The following is a 27,484-nucleotide window of genomic DNA, read 5'->3' on the forward strand; positions in this document are numbered from 1 at the left end:
CTCCTGTTTGGGACAGGTACCAGAATCTCAGAAAAAAACAATAATTAAAAAAAGCAGTTATCTGCAAGCAGCGTGGAGCTGTTCTTCCTTTCCCCAGAGGACAAGAACAAACGATGGGAAGATGCCTCCAGTCAATGATTTTTATTGAGACGAGCGCGTCCTGCGTGGAGAGCGCCTGGCGAACCTCCAGCGCGGCCTCAACAACGGCCCTTTGAGCCACGGCCTCAGCCACAGAGCTGCTGCTCTCCCGGGGAAACCGGAGCCTCCAAATCTGAGAGGGGGGGAGAAATAAAACATCGATTTAGGGAAAAAGATGGAAACGAAACCACCGGAACGCACTTAAAATCTGGGGCCTTCATGTGCCACCTGGGCTCCCTCCCCACCGGCAAACCCCAACCCAGCAGCAGCGGCCTCTGCAAAATTCCATGATGTCCATTTGCTACCTCCTGCAAATTTGCCCCCGAATTTATATTTTTTAAGCTAAAAAACTCAAATAGTTTAGATCAGATGCTGCAGAATGAAGAGAGCTGCCATATAAACAAAAGGATGATCTGTACGATCCTCTCGTAAATACCAAGGGAGAAGCGAGGGAGCAGAAAGGGATCTGCAGGCACCCAGACACCGCAGAACATTTGGTCTTTATAGCATGGCACAGGACAAGAATTTATGAGAATTGAAAGTATGATTCATGTGAGATCTCAAAGTCATAGTCAGCACAACTTCTCTTTTACCACCCTGAAAGTAAGAGGAGGAAATCTATCGGAAAAATATAATTACAGGTTTTTTCCACAGCAAGTGCTGTAAACACCTCCAGAGTCTGTGGGTGTCAGCGAACGAAGTGTGAGCCACAGGTCGGGCACAACACGAAGGAAAACTGGGGGTGTTACCGCTCCCTCCAACATCTGACCTGACTCCTACAAAAACAACGTCATTCCCACGTTCGCCCACCTGCTTCATCATACTCCACGGATTTGAGGAAGAGCCCGGACGGCGGGGCCATGGCGTTGACTGGGAAAGCCCGTGAATCTTTCATCTCCAGTAACTCCTTTATGTGACGAGGTGTCAGCCTCCCCTGGCCGACTGCAACTAGAGCCCCGACCATTCTCCGGACCTGCAAAATACAGAGAAAGCGGCTTAGGAGCTGCCCTTGTAACACTTAAAGAGATTGGGAGGTTCTGTGTCCTGTGCTCGTGCTGTGGGACAGCCCACGGTTATTACTGATCAATCCAGAACCAGGGAGTTCAGTGCCTGTTGCTCAGGAAAGCACGGTATCACCATGATTTCCTATCACCAGCCTGCTCCTGAACAGGGGTACATTGTTATTACTAAACCCACAGGTCCCAAAAAGCCTAATTTCAGGTGGCACCACATCTTCTAGTGACCAAAGATGGTGGCAGGGAACAGAACTAGCAAAATCACCTTGCTGCCTTTAAGTCCTCCCTCCCTACAATTAAAGGCGTCAGTAGGAACGAGGTGAGGACCCGTAACACAGCACCACCATGGAGCAGGGTCGTTCTCATCACCCACGAGCAGAAAGCCGAGCAGAGGACGGTTTCTGTTCCAGAAACAGCAGCACCCACATGCCCGTCTGCGGCAGGAAGCTGATGTGCGCAGAGCTGAGCTCAAGGTGGTTCTTAACACACAAGCGAGGCAGTTTCCAGGTGGGGGCTGTGTAGGAGCTTGCTTCTCTCTCAAAAAGCCAAAAGACAGAAAACAACGGAAAAAACCCAACCAAGTAGGACAGCCCACAAGAAAATGTCCCCCCAGTGGGGCAAACTGGCATTTTGGACACCTCTGCGTGTCACAACCTGCGTCCCTCCGCACTCGGGGGTTCCAGAACCAGCAGGTTAGCACAGACTTCACACCACGGTGCTCATGCCCCTCACATCCCATCCTCCAGGCTCAGATTTTACAGCCAACAGCAGCACCAGTCCATGCGGGGGAAAAGGGTCCGGCAGACACTGTCCTGTCTGGACACGGCCCCACTCACACAGGCACCATCAGTTATTCGGCCTAAATAAACATTAATTCTGTGCAGGACCTTTCAAAGGCATAGCAAGCTCTCCATGAACTTAAACGTAGTGCTGTAATGAAACATCGGTCTAAGTTTCTGACCCATTAACATTTACAAAAGAATAAACCAAGGTCCACTAAGCAACCTGATCGTGTTTATATCACCGTTAAGGAGAAAGGTCCAACAAGCCCAGGTACATTTATCCAAAGCCCTACACGCTCTGATCTCAAACTGCACTGGGTTCCAAGAGCCTGTGAGCAGATGGCACCAAAAAGCAGCAGATCCATGACATCTGTTATTTTACCCATCCCTCACTAGAGGTCATTGTGAGCTGTGACTTCAGCCTTGCTGAGCTGGTCTAAATGCAGACTGAGATCTGAAATTGCCCTGTGTTTGGTGTCTTCCCCATTCAGTGTGCTATTCAGCAAAGACGTCTACATACAGCTTCTGGGGCTGTTTAACCCTTTTCTCTAATGAAACCATCCAGATGTACGGGTAACTTCTCTCTGCACAATGTCACTGAGTGGCATTTCAGTTTTAATGCGCTAAACGTGTTACCGGCATTTTCCCCGTGTCACAGGAGCATCTGATGAAGCGAATCCCTGCGGTATATCGAGCCCCCTCTCCAGCACGTTGTTGTTCTTCCCTTGCTTGTATTCAGACACCCACTGCCAGAGAGCTCACAGAGCATTACTTGGCACAGGATAAGAAACAAATCCGGTTTGTCAAAACAGAATAAAAAATAGCTGCTTGCCGTTCCCACAAAACACCCCCTCTCTCCTCTAAAAACAAGCCCTCTCTTGCCTGTTCTCCATCTCCAGAGTGCGACCACGGCCAGGGGAGGCAGACTGGGAACTGCCAGCTCTTTCCTAACGAGGTGATCCATTAAGCTGTGGAGAGAGTTCTCTCCCCTGAGGATACAGCACCACAAACCTCGCTGGAGTTATTTCAAAGAAAACCAGAGGCCAGACAGCATGGCAGAGGGAGAGACCCTGCAGTCATGCCTGCGTAGCTGAATCAGGTCTTCCCACCCCTCCTTTGTGCGACGCTGAGGATTACTTCATGCTCCAAAGCCAGAAAGTAAAATTCCAGGCAGCCCTCGCTGGGCCTGGTGCCATTCAGCAGAGCAAAACCATATGTCTGTTGGTTTTTACCACTCAGGCTGCAAGGACAAAACTTGGGGAAAACAAAACTTTCCATCCTCCCACGTGGTTCTGTGACTTTGGACGTTCATTTTGGACACAAACTTAGGAGATTCTGGTTCTACCAGCTCAAAGAAAGAACACAGAACCTCAGCTTTCTGATGGCATGTCCCTGTGTGCGTGACGCAGCTGTGACACCATCTCTGTGACAGAGACAGCACTGCGCAGGGATGCGACATCGCTAAACCGATCAATGGTTACAGTGACAGCAGCTCTTTGGTCCTTGGAGGCAAAGTGAGGGCCGAATGCAGCACCAAACAGTACCTGTCGGTAAAGGAACGATCTGCTCCTGAACTTCAACTCCCAGAACTCCAGTCCCCTGAAGAAAGGAACAAAAAAAAAAGCGTTTAAAATCACATTTCAAATGGCTCTTCTACCCACAAGAGACGTGTAAGTCACAGGTGAACATGAGTAGAATGAATGAGCAGCTGCACTGCCCCTAATTAACCTGAAACAGCATCAGGAGCTTTCCAACACCAGACTGCTCGGACGCAGACATTTTCTGGGCAATTCCTGCCTGTTTCTATGGGGCTTGATCTTCCCCTCACCAGATCTGTCCATACAGACACCGTTTTCCAGAAGGTTTTATGGTAGTAGCCAGTATTCCCTATAAGAACTCTAGAGAGGTTCCAACACCAACACTTGACTCCTCTGCTAAATCTTTACAAGTTACTTTTTAAGTATTTTAGTGGTTTTGTTGACATCCAAATACCAGCTCTAACACTAAAACCCAGTGCAGACTCGTTCTCAGGAACAGTCCCACAGGGAAGAACCTCTACACACGTACAAATTAAAGAAATAAATCTGATATGCATATTAGATATCTATAAAAACACACACACACATATTGTACATCAGATATGGCAACAGCATAAAAGGTTTTTACTTCAGGACCTGCATCTCCAAACTTCCATGTGACCAAGCAATTCTGGAACTCACTGATAAAAGCAACGATAAAATAACAATAAAAACCAAACAAACCAGCATTCTAAGTGCTGGTTTGTATCTCATAGCATCCCTACAGCAAACAGAGACAAAGGTTACCTTGCATAATCCAGAAAAGCAGCTATTCACATGCAAACCCTCTGCTGTTCTGCCTCACAATGAGCCCAGTGACCAGAGGACTATGGGGACTGGAGCACAGCTGGAAAATATTAGGCTGGAGGGGCTGCTGGGAACACCTGAGCATCAAGGAAGGGATGGTGACTGCACCACTGCCCTGGGCAGCCTGTTCCAATGCCCAACAGCCCTTTGGGGATGAAATTATCCCAAATTTCCAACCCTCAACCTGCCCTGGTGCAACTTGAGGTCGTTTCCTCTGCTCCTGGCGCTTGTTCCTGGGGAGCAGAGCCCGACGCCCCCCCGGCTCCAAGCTCCTTCCAGGCAGTTCAGAGATCAGAATTTCTCCCCTCAAATATGGGCCAACATACTTGGGAAAAACATCCTGTAGCCTTTGTAAGAGAACAAGATATTTTTCGTTTTTCTTGTCAATCTCACAGCCAATTTTGCTTACCAGCAAAAAATCCAGCTGTTTTTGCCCCGCTTGGCAGCACCAGCCAGCACCTTGCAATGAATAATACATATTCAGCTACCAAACAGGTGAGAGAGCAATTGCTCTCCAGGAATATGTGATGGGGGCTCAATTTCTGAACACATCCTGAGCATTCAAAAGCATTTTGTAGGGAAGGGACACTGATTTGCTTCCAGTGTTGCTGAGCAACTGAGTTTGATGGAAGGAATCACTGGAACAGTCGGGCTTTGAAACAGACAAGTGGCCAATTCAGGAGGTTGGTTCAAGTTCAGAAAGGAAGGAACGAATCAGAAAGAAAAGCTGCATTATTTGACCAAGAGACCCCAGTTTATCATTCTACAGATTCCTCCCTCTGAAGCAGAAAATAAATCTCCTTAGATTAGGTTAAAAAAATAAATAAATAAACTTATTTATAAGCTTTTCCTGCTATCCCAGCCCTTTCATTGCAGGAACAGCTCATTCTGCAAGCAATCCACATGCACTTCAGGGATATCTGCTGTCTTATTTGCAAAATGAGCAAACAAACACAAAGCTCCATGTCTGCAACTGTTCCCAGAAGGAGAGTTTTACAGATTAAAAGTAACTAGGACACTGTAATAAAAAACCCAAACGACAAAGGCCCAACACCACACAGATTGTCACAAAGACCCAAAACCCACAGCTTCTTTAGGTCTGAAAACTCATGGTTGTGGTTATTACAAACAAAGTATTCTAAGAGAGTTAAATGCCATTTATACGCATTGAAACTCAGCTTCTCAAAGCCATCCCCTTCTGCCTAAACATTCATTAAATCAATTTATATCGACACATTATAAAAATGATGTGCTACAAGACTCAACTTTGGATACATATGCCACCAAAAGCAAAAAATACTCCATCAGCATCTACCTTGATGCTTTTGATTCAGTTTTTAGGTTCCCTCTCTGTCTCTCATGAACTTTTTTTGGCCTCGTGTGCCCAACGCTGAGCAGGAAAAGCAGGAACCAGACAAAATGTGAGGAACTGGGAAGAACTGAAAGACCAGGGTTCCTCTGAGCATACAGATCTGTCTCTGTTTCTCTTTGCAGCTCCCTTTCAGTTTTTGTGTCACTACTGCAGGCGAACGACGCCGTTGGAAGACATGGGGAAAGAAACAGTGGGCTGTTTGCAAAGTGCAGCGAGGTTCCGAAGCTTGGAGCATGGCACTTACTGTTACAGAGAGCTCAGCAGGCATTCAAATTATGGGAAACTACAAAGAAAAGGGTTTGCTCCTCATCAGAAAGCAGGAAAATGTGGTTTGGAGACAGACAACAGCCACGTATCGGTGAAAGAAGCCAGCATGAAAGCAAAAGCCGTGTTCAGATAATAAATATCCATGATCTTTCTGGGAAAAATCTTCAGTTTCTGCTAGACACAGAATATATCCAGCCACTTCATTTCCATACTTGCAAGACCTGGTACTGAAAGAACCTGATGCTCAACAATCTTTTGTTTATGTAATGACTGAGGAATATTGGACTTTCCTTCATCAACAGCCCCTGGGAAGACAGGAGGAGTTCCTGGTGTGAGGAGAGAGGATTTGCATAGCAGTGACCCAGGTGTTGGCCGGGTTTCCTCCTTCTATTTGCAGCCTTTAGGCAAAACCAGGACAGCAGCGGGAGGGAAATAAATCCCGTCCCCTGGCAGAGCTGGTCTTTAGCAACCAAAATGCTGGAAGTACCTCACAGGGGTCGCTCTGTGCCAGATTCCATACATCAGTTTATAATACCCTATGTAATAACGCACAAACTGGACCAGTTTCGCTGCCCTTCTTCCTGCTCAGGAGAAGAAGGAAGGAAATGTCCTTTCTGGGCTGTCACTGGGCAGAACGTGCTGACACCAGCACAGGACGCGGAGCACACGGGAGGTGAGTTCTCCAAGCAGCTCGGACCGAGCAGCAGCTGATCGGAGCTGATCTGGGCTCTCACCTGTGCTCGTAGTGATGGGAGAGGAGACCAGCAGAAGGTCGGATATCCACCTGGAAGATGGTTCTGATGGGCGACCGGAAAGGCGTTTCAGAGTTCTGTGAGCGAAAGGTGCTGAAGTCGTGGGTCCCCAGCAGGAACTGCGCTGCATCCTGCATGGCCGGCACGTTCAGGGGGCTGAAATCAAACAAAGAGCAGAAGGAAGGGAGTATCAGGTATGTTAGGTGGATCAAAGTCCAATTAATTGATGAGAGGCTTGAACCTGGCACGCAGATTTAACACTGCAGCATTGCAGAAACACATTTTGCAAGATGGAGTTTGTCTTGCAATGGCCCAAACCACAAACCAAGATGCCAAGCGGCCTGAGGTCTGAAGATATTCCAAAGCCCAGGCTGGAGAAGGGGTTGGCAGGCACAGGCTTCACACAAACCTTTATCCCGCTGTGCTGCTTCTAACAGTTCATTTCAAATAACTATTCAAATCGCTAAAATCCTTCACAGTATCTGGATCCTATAACTGTAAGAGTTGTTGCCAGGTAAGAAAATATCAAACACTACGATAGTTTTCCAAACCTTGGATTTGCAACGGCCAGAAGATGAAATCAGGAAGTAACACAAATGGAATGAGTGAGCAAACTGTCAGAGATGAAGCCCGTAAACCCAAGGAGATACAGAAGAAAGGGCCAAGGGTAAAACTCAGAATGTCAAGTGTCATCCAGATCTTTTCATTTGAAGTATCTAGGTCTGCTCAAAGTAGTCTCAAGCAAAGGAATTTATATACAGAAAAGAAAGTCAGCAATTTAATGTTAGGACAATATCACCTTTGTTCTTCTTCTAGGACAGCTGAGATTACATTTCTTTCATTACCTGCAATCACTTTTCCAACAGTGGTGATGAAATTACCATAACTGGCTACAAACCTGTTTCTCTATAATGTGGAAAACTCCAGTATGTTTATCTCAGTACAACGTAAACCAAAGGACAATAACAAATTATCTTCTGGGGTTTGTTTGTTTTTCCCTCACCCACTGTTTATCAAGCCCTAAGTTTGGTTTTTCAAATGGCACTGAATTTGTTTTTCTTCCCTTGCATATACAAGCACTGATTTGTTATGACTCAGTGGCTACTCCAAGAACACGCGTGAATTCTGAGCTCGATACACTGGTTTGTTATTGTAGGGTTGCTCAGACTCATTGGCTTTCACTATTCAAACACACAAGCAGTCGGGGAACGAGAGAGCAGATTTACGTGTAGTCATGTAAAATAGGTCTGGGGGAAAAAGAAAAAAGGCATTTTCATTCTTGACGGCCTGTGTGGTCACACCTAAAACTCTGAGATTCGCATTTCTGCCTGGCTGCATCACATCAGAGCGCGGCTCCTCCAGCCACCCGTCCGAACGGCTTCGCTGGATGAACTGGCGAGGTCGGCTGAGGAAACGCTCCTTGCTTCCATGGGGAGGAAGGTGAGGGACTCTACCCAGGGTTATGGGGCATTTGAGCAGCGCTAAACGTGTTTATTGCAGGTACAACCGGCAGTACAATTAAAAACAGCCGTAAGTCTCAGGTCTCTGAACACAACTCAGTGCAGCCACGCTGGTTTCAATGGGGAAATCTTGTCAATATGAACAGAGAATGTGGTCTCCCGTGTGGAAATTACCCCCTTCCCACTCCCCAAAAAAGCCAACCCCTTCCAGGGCGTGGAGGAGGTTTAATAGAACACACTCACCCTCCCGGCGGAGCCCAGCAGAGATCCCTTTCGAACACGGGTATTTCGGAATGATGACGGCAGCCCATCAACAGTCGGTAAACATAGGTTCTCGACAGCGCAGAGAAGCGCGCGTGGAAGCTGTTGGCCACTCGGTAGGCGTTCAAAATGCTGCCGGGACAGAAGAGAATGAGCGTGATGGAGGGAAATTTCGCACATTAATTCAAAGGCTTTCACCTGATCACCACATAGATGGGAACTGAAATGGATTATTTGAGAAACTGCACTTACAAGTAATTAAATATTATGCTTTCCTGACAGTCAGTGACCGGCCAGGGACCAAGGATTCGCACCTGTAGGATGTCACAGGGCCCTCTCAACTAGAAGGTGGCAGAAGAGCCTTGGCATCACCCCTCTCACCAAATACACAGTGAAACGGACTTTGGGTCATCTATCAACATGTTTTGGGGATGCTCACGCCATCACAAGATTGATTGGTCCTTCAGTTAAGAAATGACAACGGATAGTACTTGTTCTTTGTTGCACAAGCACCTCCCAGCCCACCAAATTGTGCTGCATATAGCTGAGGTTGCCTGTTTTCCTCGTCATACTTAAGCTGAGAAGCAGCAATTTCCCAAAGACTCCCTGTCCAGCTGCAGCACACACCTCCCCAACACCTTTCCAACACTGTGCCCTCCTGCTTTTACACAACCATGGTCCCAAACACGAGTGGGAAGGACTCCCCCAACAACAGACACCTCCGTGCTCCCTCTCCAAGGCGGCTACAGCGCATTGGAGCAGATGGAGATGGTTGAAACTGGGTCACTTCCCTCCCACCTCCCCCCACAACCTCCAAGACAAACAGGACTTTGCCGCAGCAATGAAAATAAAGGTGCATCCCACCGTCGCCTACATTCGGTCTGTCTGAAAGCAGCAGAATGCGGCGCACAGGATGCCTCCTGGGAGATGTTTCATGTCTGCAGAAAATGGCTTTTGGGAATGTTCGTGTCTGCTCGTCTTCCACTGACTCTGGGCAGGTAACTCAAGAAGCAGCTTTCTAGGCAGCTGAACTCCCCTGGTTTTCTTCTACAAGCAACAGGGAGAATTTGCCTTGTTCCTCTAAGCCGACGCCACCATTACCATCAAACACAGACAGCTCGAAAGGCAGAAGGGAGGGTACAGAGGGAAAAACACCCCTTGTCAGAGGGGAAAAACACCCTTCCCTCTGGCAAGGGAGAAAGCAGAGCTCCCCTTGGTTCTGCTCCTCCCCCAGAGCGTTATCACTGAGCTCAACCTGTCAGCAGCAGTTTTTAGTGGATTTGATTCTCCCTTATGCCAGAGTACTGGCTGCTCACCACGGTGCAGCAAGGAGTCACTACTACACCGGCATAATCCTCTGCAGGTGTCATTTTAGACAATATCTCTCTTTAGAAGGTAGTTTTTCTCCTGCTGTGTGCCTTTCTGTCTTTGGGGTTTGACATAGCGAGAAGGGACCCAAGGCAGCCAAAAAACATGACAGCGTCTGGGGTCAAGTCATAGACAAAGCTATTTATTTGTTTTAAAAAGGTTGGTGCTTAGGGGATTTTTGCCAGCTCAAGCGCCTCTGGCCCACAACCTCGACTGCCAAGGCTCAGACCACAGAACAACAAATGAAAGCTGAGCCACAGGCCTCCACCAAGATCTGCAATAACAGGCCCGGGAGATTGCTGCACTGCTACAAACTCGCAGCAGAAATGCAAACTACATCCCCCAGGCCTGCAACGGAGTCTGAACCCAGGACCTCCAGTCTCTTCTAAACACAATAATATAATTATTACATTTACTTTCCTCTGTCTACATGCCTCCACAAGCATTTCATCTACCTTGAGCTTCTCTTGTTAATGCCTATGTAATTTTGTTAAAGAACCATCCTTTAACTCTCTCTGATAGAGGGATTCTTTGAGAACAGCCTATTTGTGCTCACATGGCTCTTCCACGCAGGCATCCTTTCCTGCCTCTCCCAGCAGACTCATTTGCTACCACAGGCTCTTTCTAGCTCAGAATGTTTTTCCAGCATTTATTCCAGCAGCTACATTTCAGGTCTTGTTAAGATTCTATTTTTTGATAGACTGCTGGTAAATAAAGACTCCGGCATTTTTCAGCTTTTCAACAGAGCCCGAATTTCAGAGGAGGTTGAAGGTAAAAAAGCCCAAAGACATCTAAGTAGAAATAGCAATCTATTTGATACAGAGATGTCCTCCAGAAGTATGTCTTGCTCTCTGCACTACGAGAAACTAAAAGCCAATCTGCAGGAGGTGGGAGGAATCCCAGCTCTGTCTTCTTCTCACCCGGACAGCTTTTATTTTGTGCTTACAAAACTGAAATTAGAAATAGAAGGTGTGAGTCTGTGCTATTACCGTCCCTACTTAAGTGACAGCAAAGTCCTCCTGAAGTTACTCCATCCATGCAACACGCTCTGATCTTTGTGGATAATATCCTTTCAAACACGCTTTGCAAATCTAAAAGACAGATCAGTTGACAGAAGAGACCCATCACGCTACAAAGATGGTTATTATTGCTGATGATACACTCAGCCAGATCGGAATCTCGTTTCCCTTCCAAGCTCTATTGACAATAACGTGTTCTCACAAAGATCCCTCCCTCCATCACTCCCTGCCTGCAACCACATGAAAGTGCTGAGTTTTCTCTTGGGCATTAGCAGAGAATTCTTCTTGGCAAAACAATATTTGCAGAGGGAGGGGATGGTTGCTGAATACGCTCAGACTCATGCCCGTCACCAAGCTCCTTAATGGAAAGCAGCTGAACCATTTCTAAAAGGTTCAGCCCAAGGGAGGAAGGAGTGGAGCCGACTGCATCCTGATAAACTCGGACTCTCTAACCGCTCAGGACCGTATTGATTCTGTCGGAGAGATCGCCTCCTCACGTGTACCCGTCAGATATCAGCACAGGACCAAAATGTTTTGCTGTCTGTGAGATCCCACTGCTCCCTCCTTTTGGAGATTCTCTCCGACTTAAAACTTCCTTCAGCAGCGATCCTGTTTGAGCTGGGAGCGATCAGTGGAGGTATCACAAAGCCAGCTATAACTATTTACCTGTACGACTACTATTAATAGTACAGAAAGTGGCGGGGTCACAGCAGCAGTTTTGCTCTCCAGGACAACTTATTCCATTAAAGCCAGACAACACAACTCACAAAGGACAAGCCTGAACTCAGGGGAGAGACTGCAATTCAGCGGCTGGTGACACACAGAACAGACTCATTATTGCAGAGCTTCCCTCTGGCTGTAAAACCAGCTCGTTTTGACTCCCAAACAACTGCTTTAGTCTTTTAAGGAAGGAAACGAAAACGATGACCTACTTCATGTTCCCTGTTACCGCTAGAGCATCCAGAAAGGGTCTGACTTCCAGCGCGTATAGATTCTGACCTAGTTTTCTGTCTGAGCAAAAATAACCACCAAAACCCCACATAAGTCAAATGCTATTTCAGAATCTCTATTTTTTTTTTCTAATTGACACAGCAGTCTGGAAAGAAATCATCCCAGTCCCAGCCCACAGCAGCTGTGTTAGGCTCTTTACACATATGTCAAAGAAGGTGAAAGCTGTCAAGGGACAGTAACTCACAGATGTTCAGCATGCAACCCAGCTAGTGAAAGAGAGAGAGATCTGCTGTGTCCTGGCCTCTCTCTGCAGAGGAATCCAGCCAGTGGAGGAACTGGAATTGTAAGTGCAAAACCATCAATCCAATATTATCATGCTGATAGTCAATCTCAGGTTTGGGATGCGTGATCTGGTTTGCTCCTGGCTGGCTGGCTGTGGGATGTGCAGTGAAAGCAGCAACATCAGTATTCGCTTTTCCTTCTGATAACCACTGCGAAACCTTTGCTTTCAGAGGAAGACTCAAGCGACTCTGCAAACTGCTAAAACACATTTTTGCAAATAAGGTGGGGGTGGAGAGAAATTTCCCTTATGGATTTCTGGGGACTGACAGTCATGCATTTCTAGTGGCAGCCACAGAGGGCAAACGCTGTTCCCAAACCTGTCTGAGGGCTGTCAAAGCAACTGTGAGCATCCAGGGAGAAAGGGCAGTAAAAACAATATAATAAACAGCCACTAACAGGAACTATGTGCCTCTAGTAGTGAGGTTCTCACAGAGCCTTCCTGAGCTCAGATTCCAATGATTTTCCTCCCTCTTTCCCCTCTGATGACTCCCCTGGTGCTGGTTCGGAAGGGAAAGAACAGGAGATCATCGCTGCATTTCCTCCTATCTCCAACAAGCGCAAAATACACAGATTTTGACTTGGCACCAACTCACCGGATTGGCTCAGGCTTCAGGTGGTAATTAAGACCGAGGACGAGCTGTTTCTCATTAAACATCGGCTTCCCCGGTGCCCTCTGGATGTCCAGGTGAGCAGCGTTGCAGAGCGCGTGGACGCCCGTGTCTGTTCGGCTGGAGATGTGGAACTTGATGGGAACGATGGGCCTCAGGTTCTGCGCTGCCTTCTGAAAGCCAAAACGAGATGGAGTCATGAACAGCAGACCCACTTTGAGGTAATTAGGAAAAAACACCCTCTTAACTAACTGCACGTCCCCTTACTGCTCACACAGAGAAGCTATTGGGAGTTTTACCACAGGCTGCAAAGGGATGAGGAAGAGCCTGTTTTGGGGGCTTCGCCAGCACCAGTGGCTTCGCACCTTTTGTCCTGAAAACACCTCCAACAGAACATCCAAAAATGCCACGTGAGCTTCCACACATGTCCAAAATAAAGGAAAAAATATTCATCTCCCTACTCTTTGCTTTAAATCATTGGGTGAACAGGAAGAAGGATGGAGAATCACCCATTTAAACCCAGATGCCACCCCTGCAATTTACTGCAAAGAACCAGACTCAGATCTTTAAAGAGCTGCAGAACCCAAGCGTTGAAGTGATGGGAACAGCACGCAGGGATGTCCAAATGACATCAGCCTGAAGGAGCTGGGGCTGCATCCTTTGCTTCCAGGGCAGGCCAGAACGGTGTAAAATATTCTGGTTTATTGCTGCAGGCGGAAGTTCTTTTCCATCCACGAAGGGAGCGGGGTTACAGAGGGCAATGCGCTTCCATTAATTGCTGAGAGCAGACAGGGAGCCAGGGGACCCGACGAGGAGCAGCGCAGCACTGATGTGATGCATTTATTAGCCCCGCTGAGAAACAGAAATACAAACACATCTAAGAATTAAGACACAGACCTCATAAAACACACCAGTATTTGAGGAGCTGACTCTGAGCTACTCCAGCAGGTACAAAAAACCACCAGGCGAGCACACGACACTGACAGTCACAAAATGGAATTTCCTCATATTCGTGGCTTCCACAGTTGTGTTAACGCAGGACTCGGCTGATCCTCAAGAGCAGTTTTCTTCAGGAGCTAGAGCTGCCTTAATATTCAGGCAATGTGCCCCTCACACTAAGACCTCTGCCACAGCAAGGCTAGAGCAGAAAATGACAAATAATGTTTATACCATCACAGAGTTCAAGTTTATTGGAGTTAAAAGCCCCCAAAATCACACTGCAGCTGAGATGTACTTTAAAAATTAGTTAGAAAACTATTGCGACCAGCTGAAACTTACTATTAACACAAGGGGAAGGAGAGCGATTGAGATCTTGTAGGTTCCACATATGGATTTTGGCAGAGATTTGCTGTTGAATCCACCTGTGGCTACGATTTCTTTTCCCCTTTCCCACCTGCTCCTCTCCGCACAGCGGGGTTTTGTCCCCACACTGTTCCTGCCTTTCCTTTCTGCCCACAAACAAAGCGCTGGAAAAACAACTGAGTGAATTACCACAGGCTCCTGCTGGGAAAGTCAATAAAACCCTGCTAAATAAGTCATTAATACGGTGTCTTTTAATCAAGATGCACACACAAAAGAGAGAGAGCGAAAGAGATGCTAACACGGTTAATTAGATGCTATATATTTAAGGGTCAGGAAGTTGACTAGAAGTGTTCTTTCCCGTCTCCACTCCTGAGTAGTGAACCCAGCAGTGGTCTTTATTAGGTTTTAATTTGGTACCAATAGTGAATAAAATTTGAACTGCTGACTCACAAATACCTTCCAGACTCCGACTATTTGAGCAGACGGATTCTGGGCTCTCAGAAACTTACCCTCGAAACGCAGAGGGAAGCCAGGAAAAAACATAACTGAGCTGCAGGGGAAGGCCTGGGAAACAGAGCAAAAATGACCCCAGCCTTTTCCCCTTCCTAATCCTTCTATTTGGAGTTCACATGTGGTTACAATGAACAATGAAAATCTTTATTTATCACTTGTAAGCAGAGAGAAGCAGCCAGAAATGAAATAGTCTTCTGCAATAGAGCTCGGCTTGTGCCTCAGCAATTCATCTTAAAGAAGAAGCTGCATTTTAAGAGCAAAGTTTCTGCAAAGATCTGTTTGGGTTTTGCAGGCTCCACCCTCTTTTCTCATCAGGCAAAAACCAGGCAGTGAGAACACAGTGGAGTGAGGGCAGTGGGAGAAAAAGAACAGGACAGAACATGGAAAACATCCTCTTGTTATGGGCTTGGAGAGGTTTGGCTACGGCATTCCCTTGGATCCCACACTGCATCTCATTTCCATCACTGCGGCTGAACAAAGCTGGATAATAAGAACGGTGGGCTTCCTCTTCTCCATCAGCAGGAGCTGAGCACTATGGAAAGCAGACTGGAGATGAACAGAGGATTGCAGATTTCATTTACATCCCATCCTAATTAATATCCTTAAAGAAAGAATTTCTGGACTGCTGAGTGAGCCCATAGCAATTCAGAAATTACCCCTTCACCTGTGCAAATACATCTGCACCATCCAGATGTCCTCTGGGGTCTCAGCAGGCCTCCCAGGTGGTACCTGTTAGCACAAGCAACAGCTACTCACTTCAGCAAAAGGTGCTACACAGGAGATCCTCCTTCGCAGTAGGGACATTTGTAAGAATTAAGGCTGACGCACCAAGTTCTGCATCTCGTTAGCTTCCACAAGGAACGGGAGGGAGCCAAGTCACAGGACTCAAACTTCCCGATCTGGGGAACCAAGGTCTGGAATTTTGGTTTGGACCCATCACTAGCAAGCTGGGCTTCCAAGTGCTTCCAGACAAATATGTTGCCTCCAAAAAGAAAGAAAAGGGTTGTCTGCAAAGTTTACCCCCCTCAAAGGTATTTTAAAAGCTCTTTCAAGTAGCTACATCTGTCCCTGAACTAAACCAAGCCTCAATTTCCCCTAGACAGCCCCAGGGCTCTGTTACACAGCAGTGCTGTGGACGACAAGACTGTCCATGTTCCATATGATAAAGTGCTTTATGGTGACAAAGGATTACGGAGAGGCCTTCTGCTCCTGTCCAGCAATTCTACCCTGTCACACAGACACCAGCCTAGGACACTTGTAAGGGCACAGTTGTTGAAACACGAGGTGTAAACCCCACAGGTTACCTGCTTGTCTGTAACTGCAAACAACTGTCTGAACATATTCAGGATCTCATCACAGATTTAATTTTGCCCTTCCCTTCAGTTGCCTTCCTGGCTTTGGAAAGTTGTGAAGTTCAAGGCTGCAGAGAAATGGAGGAAGATAAATTCCTACAGGCCCCAGAAGTTTTCTATTAAAGTTACTTTAAGACTCCCCATGTGGTTCTAATAGACACAGCCCTGCTCAGCAGTGCCCAGCATCAATACCACCACATGAAAGCAAAGCACATATCCCAGAACTGGCCTGCAAAGTGCTGATACTGTGAAAAGACAACACCAAATAAGTTTATCTTTTTCTTTTTCTTTTTTTTTTTCTAATTCTTCTTTTTTCCTTTAATCACCCATCCTACCCATTCGCCTATTAAAACAAAGTCAGATAATGCAAAACAACTGCCGGGCTCACCCAAAGTCCGGCGCCTGGGGCTGAGACACTGGATGGTTCAGAGGATTAGATAAATGAGATAGAAAGTCCTTTGGGGCTCTTCTTTCAAGATCTGCAAAGTATTTATACACTTTCTCTGCAAGGGTCTCAGGCAAGAAGCCATACAAACACACCCTGAGAACTCTTACTCAAACCGTAATTCATCACACGTTCCTCCTGCAGACCGCTTAGCAAGAGCATGCAACAACTATCGCCCTCGCTCAGTAAAACCGGGCCCAGCGTGGAAATGTCTTGGCCGTTGTCACAGAGCGGCTGGGTGGGACAGGGGCTCTGCTCCCAGAGCAGTTCTGCAACAGCTCTGATCCTTCAACAGGGTTGTGGTTCGTGCACACAGAGCACGGGCCATCACGTGCAAGCACGGTGGGTGCATCGCCTTCAAACTGCTGCGGTTCGTGATCTCACGTCAGACAGTCTGACCAAAAATTAGAACAGAATAACAAACAGGTACGATCTAACCTAAAGCAAGCAGTTCCAACATCTTCAACAATCTCTTCTAAACAGGCACAAGCTTAATTTGTGATGCTTCTACAACAGGAAAGAAAAATCACGCGGCTTCCTTTTGATTCCTGCCCTGCACAGGACTATGGGATTCACCTGCTCTGCTCAAATAAATGCAGCTCAACAGCAGCTTGTAATTAATTACAGTTGCGTTACGCAAACATCCAGGTGTGCTGAGCATTTACCCTACACAAGTGACGCACTTTCTACTTGGCAGCGTAACAGCGCGTGTTTTGCTTTCCTATTGCACGCTCAGCCCAAGCCCAAACAGCACTTTGGTCCCAAAAGCCATTTTTACATCCTGGAAATCCCTGGGAGCAGTGCAGGAACAGCAGCGATGCCAGGATCATACCTTTTTTTCTCCAGCAATTAGAAGAACCCCAGAAGAATGGAAACGAAGCACTTTTTTTCCTTTGGAACAATGGATATCTTGCTGTGCTTTGTTTTGTGTCTTGAAAACATCTACCAGAAACATCCCCTCCCAGGAGCACACAGCATCTACCTTCTAAATCTATAAAGGACCTAGACGCGACCTAGACACAGAACAGCTAAGCCTGCTCAGAACTGAGACAGTTCTACGAATGAGCAGAGGCAAAGCCACAAGTGCCAAAGAAGCTCACATGCTTAATTACCATCAGGTAATATTTTTCCTTGATAAAGCCTGTAGCTCTACAATGTGATCCTAGAAGTTTCATTTTAATGACACTATGATTAGCGAGGACCTACCTCCAAGTAATTCTGGACTCCAACTACTGACTGATCGTTCGAAGTCCCCATGACGCCACTGCAGAGCGAAACAAATGCAATAATTACTGACATGTGTCAAGACCCAAGGACTTGACAGAGTCCACAAACACATCCAGAAGTTAATGGGAGACAGTCATCAAACTGTTTGTTATTGAGTCACCTGGATCTTTTAACAGAACTTACAAGGACCAAACACCTTGATGAATGGACAGGAAAGCAGGTGCAGCGGTTATTTGCAAGAGGAAGGAAATAAAAGTCACCCTTTGAATGCTACTCTCTGGACTCACCCTTAGATGGAGGGTGACACGTTGGGAAGGTAAGGCAGATAAATTGCACTAGAAAAGAGTTTGCAGATGAAGTTATTTCAGAGCTAGTTGCACGTCCCTTTCTTGCAGGCCCTGTGGATTTCACAAAGGGGCTAAAAGCCCATGAATACGGTTTGTGAAGAAGTTCCTTCTCTACTGCAGAAGTCACAACCATTCCCAAAAGCTGCTGAAGTGCAGAGAGATACATCCTGAGGCTAAACCCAACCTACCTGTGAAGTAATTTAGGTCAGTACCCACAGTGCCACAGACCATGCACTACAAAAGAACTGTGGGTTTTGGCGTATGATGGTATTGTTCTGCAAAATCCTCATGAAGATAGGCACAATTCCATGAGTTGGAGATGCACAAGTTCTCCCACAGTCTTTTTTCTTTTTAATGTAAAAAAGCACAGCAACACACTGGGGTGTTTAGGGCGTCAGGAAACCCAAGCTCAGCCAATTCTGCAGGCCTCTCAGCCCACACATCCCTTCACCAGCATCTCTGGAGGTTTCTGAACCACTGAGCACCGGCCACAGCACCGAGTGCCCAACAAGCCACCCCCACTGCAGGAAACGCAGTCACCCACCCCCCCAAGCCTCAGACCACAAGTTTCCCTTGTTCTCTGTCCTTTGATGTTTTCTCTTTGCCCATTTTATGCATTTCCTGCCCAAAACATCCCCTTAGAGACAACAGCACACAGTCTATCTAGCTCCCTGTCTGCTGTCCCCTACTCAGCCATGGATTTATCACCCAAAACACTCACCCACCCTTTCCCCAACCCCTCCTTGTAGCTCTCCCCTCACACATGGCTGACCAGGCAGCTGAGGCACCTACCTATATTTAGTGCCAAAGTACTGAAAGAACACTAGGTACCGGGTTGGGGGGGAAACCATCTTTGCTGCCCACAGCCCTAAGGCTGCTGAAGGCACCGCCGGGGCCCCGGCACACACGAGCGGCCTGCCCGCCCCTCGGCGCCGAGAAGGGCAGGGCCTGGGCCGGCTTCCCGCCGGCGGCCCGCCCCGCTCCGCCCGCTTCCGCCGGCGCGCCGGCTGACGCGAGGCCGGGGATCCGGCGGTCGGAGCGGGCCGCAGGGCCGGGCCCCTCGACGGGGGAGCCCCCACTGCCGGGCTGCTCTCCGCCGGGGATTTTCCTTTTGCCTGGAAGGAAACGGTGACAGACTGAAGGTGACCCAGGCAGGGATCACCCGGGAACAAACCCCTCTCGAATCCTCCGCTGTGTGTTCTCTTCAGTTCTACTGCAAGCAGAGGTTTTTCAGCAAGCGACCGCTTTACCATTTGCCATTAAAAACCACCTGAGCTGGTCGTCTCCTTTGTTTGTTTCTTGTCAATTTCTAAAGGAAATTGATCACTTGGGCTGTTCCAGCACAGTTCTGGGGGTTTTGGTTGCCCAATGAGCCAGATAATCATAGACAACCGTTTTGGGTGAAAAAGACCTTGAAAATCATCGAGTCCAACCCTTAACCCAGCACTTCAAGTCCACCTTTAACCCACCGCTGTGGACCAACAGCACCAACTCCTTTTCCCCTATAAACCAGTATAAACAACCACCCAACTCATTAACAGAACAGGGAGAGCAACAGAAAAATCCCTGCCCCCCTCGCACGAATCTGAGATCTGTTTTGAATGCAAAAATCCAACCAGCTTTTCAACTCACACAATGGCATCCAGACTCTATTATAATGAAACTGATGAGTTTCAGTTTTAAAGAGGATGGTAATTTCTAATCCCTGAGCTTGTGCACACACACACACAGAGGCAAAAATACCCACACGCCTTCATCTGTGCTGGAGAAAACATAGAAAAATTGTATTCATCTGACTTTTATGAAGCAGAGGCCACAAGAGGTCACCTTGCCCCTTCTCCTGGACCAGGGTGATGAGCGAGGATAATTCCTTTTCCTCAGAACCTTCCAGTGCCTCATAATTGTGTTAAATAGGGCAGAATTTCGTACCTGACAAATGAAGCAGGTCAGGGAATTCAGATGGAAATGGGAAACTGGTCTAGAGGTGAATTTTAGCCATCGTTTGTGTATGGAAATGGCACCAAACATGTCATTTCGTTGCGTTTCATCATGGTTCTGTCCACAGTTGATGTAAGGTTTCATCGTGACGTTTTGTCATGGATTCAGATGCCCCTGGCCCTAGTGTTCATCTGACTCTGCATTTTAGTTTAGGTCCCTATTACACAGGCTGCATTTTCTTAAAACATGGAGGTTTACACTTCAGGCCATTCTCCCAGTCTTCGATTCACATAAAACTTGAACGATGTGGTTTATATTCTTCTGTCTGGGATGCTCGATGGGCGCAGAGCCAGAACGAAGACCACTGTAATTAGCGTCATTTGTCCATGCCACATCACATTGCTCTGTCCTGCAGCAAACACGATCAGTTCTGCTGGACCCACAAGCGCAGATGTCTGTCTGTCTGTCTGCCTTCCTTGGGTGATTACACTGGCTTCGGAGGAGTTACTGTAGATTTAGTGCATGGCAGCAAATCCACTGCGCACAGAAAATTAAAAGCTAGATTAAGCAGTAACAGGATTGATGCCAATCCTTTTGACACTGCTGCTACAGAATCGCACCGGGACAGTTTAATGATTCTTTTTTTTCCTGCAGCGCACACAACCCCGTGCCAGCCCTCCGGTGCAAACGATCGGAGCTAATTGCTCAACCGCACCAATTAGCGTGGGTCGGTGCGCCCTGTCACGGCCACAAAACACAGGCGTCGGTGTGCGAGAACCCGTCCTCACCTACAAACAAAGCGGGACGCACCGCCGAGGGAACGGCGAAGGGAGCCGGGGGCAGCCTGCGGGGCACGGCGACACCGCCCCTTTGCTCGGAGAGAGGGGACCCGGGAGGGGGACCCGGCCCTGCGCGCCGCGGGGCGGTGGCGTTGGGCGGCGTTTGGCGGGCGGCGTTGGGCGGCGTTCGGCAGCGTCCGGCGGCGTTCGGCGGCCGCGCTCGCTCATCCCCGCCGCGGCGGCGGGCGCGGGGCGGGAGGGGGCGGGCGGGCGCTCGGCCGAGCGCGTCCTGGGGCCGCTCGGCGGGCGATGCGCTTCCTGCGCTGAGCGCTGAGCGCGGCTGCGGCCCGAGCCGGCAGGATGACGGTGGAGTTCGAGGAGTGCATCAAGGACTCGCCCCGGTTCCGGTAAGCGGCGCGGTGTTCCCCCCCATACCCCTCCATCTCTCCACTTAATCACCCCCGCCCGGGTCGCGCAGTCCCTGCGGCGGAGCAGCGGGCGAGGGGCGCCGGCACGCTCCGCTAATCGCTTTAGGCGGCGGGGGGCCGCGGGAAACCGGGCCGGGGGGGGAGGCGATGGGCCGGGGAGAGGAACGGCCTCCGGTGCTGCGGGAAGCGGGGGAACCGGCCCGAGCGACCCCCGGTCCCCGGGCCTGCAGGCGGTGCCCCCGGTGCGCTGCATCCCGCCCCTCCTTGTCCCCCTGTTCCCCCTGATTTCGGACGGTTTTGCACATGAAAAATGACTGATTGTAGCGCCCATTCGTGAACTGGCATCACCCCGTAGGGATCAGCTGGACGGTGCTGATTTAAACCGCACCGAGAGCCGGTGCTGAGAAATACGGTCGTTTTTCCAGGCGACCACGTTCCCATCTCTCGGAGGGTGGATTTTTTTAGCGGTCTCGAAGGAATCTGGGCTCTGACAACAAAGGCTCCGTCTTGCCTGTGCTGGGTTTCAATCAGGACGTTTCCCAAATGCCCAGGGCTGGAGAGGAGCCGCCACGTTCTGGGTCCAGATGCTCCATTGTGCCAGGAGCATCCTGGTGTCTGGATGGGCTGCGATGTCCTGATGCTATAAAGGGCAGATCAGAGCTTTCATAAGTAACAATCTCCTGCTGCTTTCAGTGCTGTGCCTGGATGGGGACAGACGGAAAGACAGACAATAGCCTGCAGAAGCAAGTTGGTAAAGGGGAAAGAGTTACCAAGGGGTCCCTGCTTCCCTGTAGACATTTCTTGTCGCTCCTTCCCAGAACCTTTTTGTTTATTAAATAGAGCGGTTTGTGTTTTCCTTTAAGTGCATTTAAAAATAATTCCATGGAATGCAAGGCTGATAGGAAAGGCTGCCGTGGTGTGTTGTTGGGGCTGCTTGGAACTGTCACCGGTTTGTGTGTGTGTGTGTGTGTGTGTGGTTGTGTACAGCTGCAGGTAACGCAAACACCTGGGCAAGAGCATCTTCTTATCCCCGCATGTGCGAATCCATAGGGCTGTGGAAAGGGTCCTCCTCCACGCGTTCAGTTTTTAGTTGCATGGTAAGATCCTGCTCGCTCTTGTTCCAATCCTGGTTCTGAAAGTCTGAGGGACAGTGTCATGCGAGATGACGGGCTGGTCTCATTTGTGGGCCTGGTTGGCATTGGAATCGCTGGAGTTTTTAGTCAGTTAGATGCATGGACAGGTTGGCAGAAGGTACGAAGCTCCTTTGTTAAACCTTTGCTCACTTAGCATCAATTAGAATTCATCCGCCCCTTCTTTTTGTCTCTTTTTTTGACTGTCATTTTATCCTATTGTGCTGCATGTGAACTGTTGGATGGCATCTTTCCAGAGCAGTGACTTCACTGTCCAGATGTCTCGCTCCACATGGCAGTGACCCTTTTCCTGGTGACGTCAAGATTGATTGATATGTTTATTTATTTATTTTGCCTTTGGTGAGTGTGAGTGTGTGTGAGTGTGTGTGTGTGTGTGTGTGGGCTTCAGGCCAAGTCCCTTAGCATGCAGGCAACATCATTCTGCTCTGTCTGCTCCATCCGTAAAAACAAAACAGCTCTCAGAGCACTGTGTTGGACCTTTATCAAAAACCGGCTATTTAAGCATGGAATGATGAACTATTTCCCCAATGGCCAGACACAGTCTGCCTGTTATGGGGAGAAGGGGAGATTAGACTGGAGAAATAAGCCTCTCTATTTCAGGAGGGCTGATATATAGGTAGCAGGGGAATATATACACTATGAACACCTCGAAGAGTGAGAAAATACATTACTAGGCCCAGGGCAAAAAAGGAAAAAGAGCACAAAATAGAATTCCTCAGACTTTCTCAAAGGGTACAGATTTTAACCTCCTTGTAATACTTTTCTTCTTCCCAACTATTTAATAAGGTCTTCGGTTATGATTATTTGTTTGAAATAAGAGAGTCCTTATATAAGCGTAAGGCATAGAACTTCTTCCATAGTGCATGGGAATCTTACAACTATAAAAACTGTTAAACACCCTACAAGCTAAACTATACACAAAAATACAGATAAGGATGAGGTGAGAGAAGGTGGCGTATAATCCACTTTCTCAACAGAGCCTGAGAGAGGAATAGGTGAAGTCCTTTGCCATAGGAAACATCTGGAAGAGGCAGAAATTCAAGCCGTTTTTCCCGTAGCAGTGCCCGAGCAGAACTCGCCCTCCCTTTCCTGCTGGCACCCACCGAGCCCCTTCGTACGTCCCAGCGCGGGGCTGTGCCACGTTCTGCAATTGGCTTATTCCAAAAGCAGTGAACTTCGAGATAACCAAATTGTTTCCTTTTTGTTACGTGCACCGAGAAAAAAACCTTCCAAAAATATTGTACAGGCATTAACAAACACTGCGTCCCATAATAACGCTACCAAACTAGTCTACTTTAGCAATCAAATCCAATTGCATGTCAAAACACTCCGAATCGGTGTACGCTCAATCCCTCGTTGCTTTTGACTGATAGGGACCAGTTGCTACAAAGAAAACCTAAAAAAATTAGTTACTTAAATATGTATAGATCCTTAGATTGGTAGATAAGCCTTATTTCTGTGAGGCATCTTGTAGAGACGTGTATATTCAATCCTGGTAAACAAGTATAATCGCCTTGAAAGACCAGTTCTAGCGCATTTGAATGCAACCCCAACAGATAGCGTGGCTTTCCTGTCCCGGCCACGCGGAGCTCCTGTTCGACTCGCAGAGCCCGGGCAATCCAGGAATAATTGGGGATTATCCTGCTGCGTGAGTGGTGCCCATCGCCCTCGCACATCTCTTAAGCAGCAGCGCTCAATGAGTAAATTTGGCTCCTGTTTGCAAAACTGGGGGTCCTTGGGCATCCTGCTGGCTCCTGGGTTTTCCCCCCTACCTTTGTCCCCTCCTCGCTTGGGGAAGACTCGGTGCTAAGGGACACATGGGGACATCTTCCCTCATCCTGGGCATGTTAGGAACGATCAGGAGGACGAGGGGAAGAGCAGGGACAAATTGCAGAGGTTGGAGGCGGCTGTGGCGCTCCCCGGGTCACGGAAAACCCCAAGCGCCTCTGTGGTAATTCCCACGGGGGAGGGCAATAAGCGGTTGTTTCCTTTACTAACATGGCTGTTGTTGGTGGTGTTTACTGACCTTGTTAATGGGGCTGGTTGTGGGGTCAGGGTTACCCGCTGCGGAGATGCTGTGGCTGTAGCATGACGACTCGGGATGCTGGAATCTTCTCCCGAGGAGATGATTCTTCTGTACAGAAGACCCTGTACATGCCCAGATTTTCACTCAATCACAATAAATTATGATGTAAATAGCTACACCTGCAAAGAAAATGAACAGGAAAAGCACCGAAATTTGGGTATTACTTGCCTATTCCTTTATATCCCTCGATAATGTCCAAATTCTTTAAAATAATCATGATTCTTACTTTTCTTTCCCCATAGGAAAAGACAGGCACATTTAGAAAACATTTTCTCTTACTGAAGTGTTTTGAACAGAGTGTGAAGGATTAAAGCCCTTAATCAAACTGATCTTGCCGAGTCTGATAACAAATCGAATTATACAAGTTTAAAGCTGGCAAAACCAGTTTTAATGCTTCCACGATGTGTGAACGCGTGGTAGGGAAGGGCTCTGCAGAACAAAACCCCGGTGGCTTTTGTGTGATCTGTGTCAGTTGACACCGCGCACCGTGGCAGGATGAGGTAAGCCAAGTTTATTAGCTTAAGTAACCTGAAAGCAAATTGAAATTACACCCAGGGTGGCCAAAGGAAGAATCTTCCTCTGTTTAATTTAGCAAAAAGAGCGCATGTGTTGATTGGAAGTGGTTTTTTGTTGCACAAGGCTCCTTATGTAAGCGAGATCATTGCCAGCGCCGGTGGGTGCGCGGAGCTGCGCCCACACGAGCTGCGCTTTGAGTCACACTGATGGGGACAATTGCCATCGCTCCCTGGTTTAGTTGCACGGGAGATCAGGTACCATCACACAAACAGCGTGATATTATCCGTATCAATCATAATATCTGTCTTGATCTATTTATTCTGTTTCTTCTCTCTTTATCATTGCACTTCTAAAGCTATTTATTTTTTCCCAAGATGGAACTGCCCAGACTTCAAAGCTGTGACTTTGCAGAGGATGATATTAAACTCTGAATTACAATCTCTCAGCCTGCTCATGGGAGCTTTAGCTCATCAGTTTGATGGCACAGCACACGGACAAGGGGCACTTTGGTATTTCATGATTTGGCTATTGGCTGCGTTACTGGAATAGCACTCCTGTAACACACCTTGCTTTGTTACAGTGCGCACCCTGTAAGAACACTTGCAAACTTTGAAATGTTTCTATTCATCTAGCAGAACATTTTCTGAGTTGGAAGTTGCTTGGTTTCATTTTCAGCAGCTGTTCCTCTGTTGTTGTTCTGCTGGCTGGGACGTACGTGGCTACAGAGCGCTGAAAATCACCTTTTTGTCAGTGATAGTCTGACATTCTCCCCTCTCCCTGGCTCTCCTGGTTGCCACGAGATGAATTTAAGGAGCTGTTCAACCTGAATTATTTTTGCAGGAGAAGTTTAATTAATACAAAGGGTAAAACTCATGCTAAGGGTGGGAGTCGGGACTATATGTCCTCAAAACCTTCCACAAGGATCCATAGCCCTTCTACTATTAGGACAGCCAGGAAAGCCAAGATTTGCAGGTTGCTGGTTTTCTACCTGCAGTAAAGGCGGCGAGAGGGTTGAAGTTAGATGACAAAGAGCGCTAAAAGGAATAAAACCAAAAGTGCAATAACCCTGTGGTGGAAGAGGGTAATTAGACCCGGGGTAATCCGGCTGAGAGACGCTGATGCCAGCTTATCCGCGCTGTTGAAATTCTCCGTCGGAGAGTGGCCCGTTCCTCCTCAGAGTGCCACGTGTCCTGATCATTGTGCTTTGCTGCTTTTCTCACCACTGTGCAGCATCTCTGGATTGCAGCCCCGGTCCTTGAGGGGCTGCAGCGGCCAAGGGAACGCATAGGACATGAGTTCAGTTTGCGTTATCTGGCGTGGCTCATTCCTGTGGACTCTGGACAGGCTCCTGTTCATCTCCACAGCCCCTCTGTTGCGTTTTCCTTAGCGGAGAGAAGAGGGACAGGATGGGGGAGTCGCGCTGTGTGTCCGAGTCAAGAGCCTGTGCAATAATTAACACTTGTGATGACAAACCACACGCTTACCTTCATTTCTTTGTGCCTCCCAGAGGCAGGAGGGCAGTGCAGGCTCTTGGAGTTAAGCTGGGCTTTGTTTTGGTCTCGGTAGCATCACCAAGGCTGCTCTCCAGGCAGGAGCAGCAGCGCGGTGGAGAATGCTTTGCCCGGAGGAGCTTGGACCGTGTGTCTGGCAGCTCTCCCTGGCCGGCAGCCCCTGCCAGACGCTCCCTGTTAGTCCGGCTGCTTTTGGGAAGTTCTGTGCTGTCAGTAGGGCACTTCAGCTCTGGCCTATAATCACTGCATAAGGAATAAAGCGCTGTCTCATCTTCTAATGCACAGATCAGGGCATTGTAAATTCGGCTGCAGCTCCTGAGTTAGGCAGATCCATGCTGGGGGATCTTGCAAGTCAACAGCATCTTCTGATTTGTAGGATACATATCTTGGGGTGCAGTGAGCTGAGAGACCCCATTCAAGTCTCATAGGGAATATACTGAGGCCAAAGACTTTCAGTTTGGTATTAGGGCTATGACAGGGTAGCAGATGAACTCAGGGTGGGAAGTGTGTGCTGGATTATTCAGGGTCAGGAGCAGCGTGAAGGCTGAGACCTGTAATCAGAGCTACAGGAACGACTTTGGGTCTGGGTGCAGCCGTCTCCAGGCTCCATCCGTCCTGTCTGATACGGTTTGTTGTGGCAAACGTGGTTCAGACACACGGGGCTGGTGAAAAAGCCAGTTTCCCCACCACCTGGCGATTTCTTGTAGACATTGCAAAATAAGTTTATGTTAATTCCTGCACCTAAAAGCTCCCTGGAACTGCTCACCCTGTAATCGAAGCATCCTGAGCTGCTCTGTTCTCAAGGGTGCTGGAAGAGCAGGGATGGGAGGAATAAAAATCACAAGTTCTTTGTAATCCCAGGCTTCTCTGGAGTGGCGATGGTCCCTTTAAAACTTGCTTTCATAACACTCTGAAACTTTAGCCACAGTATTCATTTCTTTTTGCAGCAGGAAGGCCAGTGGATCCATGAGCTTTTCTGGCTTCCTAAGCACTGGCTTTACTTAAATACCAGGCTATTGCTAACTTTGTAGGTCTGGTTATCTGGGATAAAGAAAAGAGCCCTAGAAAGAGACTTGCAGTCTGAGTTTGTTGAATTTTGGGGACAGGGCAGAATGTTTCCCTGGAGCCAAGAATGCTCGCTTGCTTGTTTGCTGTTCTCCTCCACATCA

General features: G+C 48.1%; 2 protein-coding genes across 11 annotated transcripts in view; one reads left to right on the plus strand and one right to left on the minus strand.

Moving 5' to 3' along the window:
* Window positions 1-126: 126 nt before the first annotated feature.
* Window positions 127-20,738, minus strand: PUSL1 (pseudouridine synthase like 1). 2 transcript variants are annotated; one of them, XM_071798574.1, is made up of 8 exons: window positions 19,836-20,738; window positions 17,539-17,596; window positions 12,706-12,893; window positions 8,415-8,564; window positions 6,694-6,867; window positions 3,481-3,535; window positions 949-1,111; window positions 127-271 (listed from the first exon to the last, which is right to left on the minus strand). In XM_071798574.1, exons 2-8 carry the CDS (start codon window positions 17,587-17,589, stop codon window positions 225-227), a joined length of 828 nt encoding a protein of 275 aa, XP_071654675.1. In that variant the 5' UTR covers window positions 17,590-17,596; window positions 19,836-20,738; the 3' UTR covers window positions 127-224. The 2 variants fall into 2 exon arrangements, with proteins under 2 accessions (XP_071654675.1, XP_065711103.1); XM_065855031.2 differs by lacking the exon at window positions 19,836-20,738 and adding an exon at window positions 18,699-18,867.
* Window positions 20,739-20,891: 153 nt separating this feature from the next.
* The window catches only part of ACAP3 (ArfGAP with coiled-coil, ankyrin repeat and PH domains 3), a 62,797-nt gene continuing 56,204 nt past the window's right edge, over window positions 20,892-27,484 (plus strand). For all 9 annotated transcript variants that reach the window (XM_071798342.1, XM_071798345.1, XM_071798336.1 and 6 more), the window contains exon 1: window positions 20,892-21,030. In XM_071798342.1, coding sequence (XP_071654443.1) covers window positions 20,984-21,030 — 47 coding nt within the window. In that variant the 5' untranslated portion in view covers window positions 20,892-20,983. The remainder of the gene's footprint in view (window positions 21,031-27,484) is intronic.

This window comes from Patagioenas fasciata, chromosome 23 (assembly GCF_037038585.1).
Source record: "Patagioenas fasciata isolate bPatFas1 chromosome 23, bPatFas1.hap1, whole genome shotgun sequence".
Taxonomy (NCBI): domain Eukaryota; kingdom Metazoa; phylum Chordata; class Aves; order Columbiformes; family Columbidae; genus Patagioenas; species Patagioenas fasciata.

Bases quoted from the DNA above. Each gene is read 5' to 3' on its own strand.
- PUSL1 (XM_065855031.2), bottom strand. From the start codon at position 18,757: ATGGTTTCCCCCCCAACCCGGTACCTAGTGTTCTTTCAGTACTTTGGC. The intron at 8,565-12,705 runs GTGAGTTGGTGC...CTGTCCCGGCAG, and splicing joins CTGAAGCCTGAGCCAATCCG to CATTTTGAACGCCTACCGAG. The intron at 6,868-8,414 runs GTGAGTGTGTTC...GTTTGATTTCAG, and splicing joins TGCTGGGCTCCGCCGGGAGG to CCCCCTGAACGTGCCGGCCA.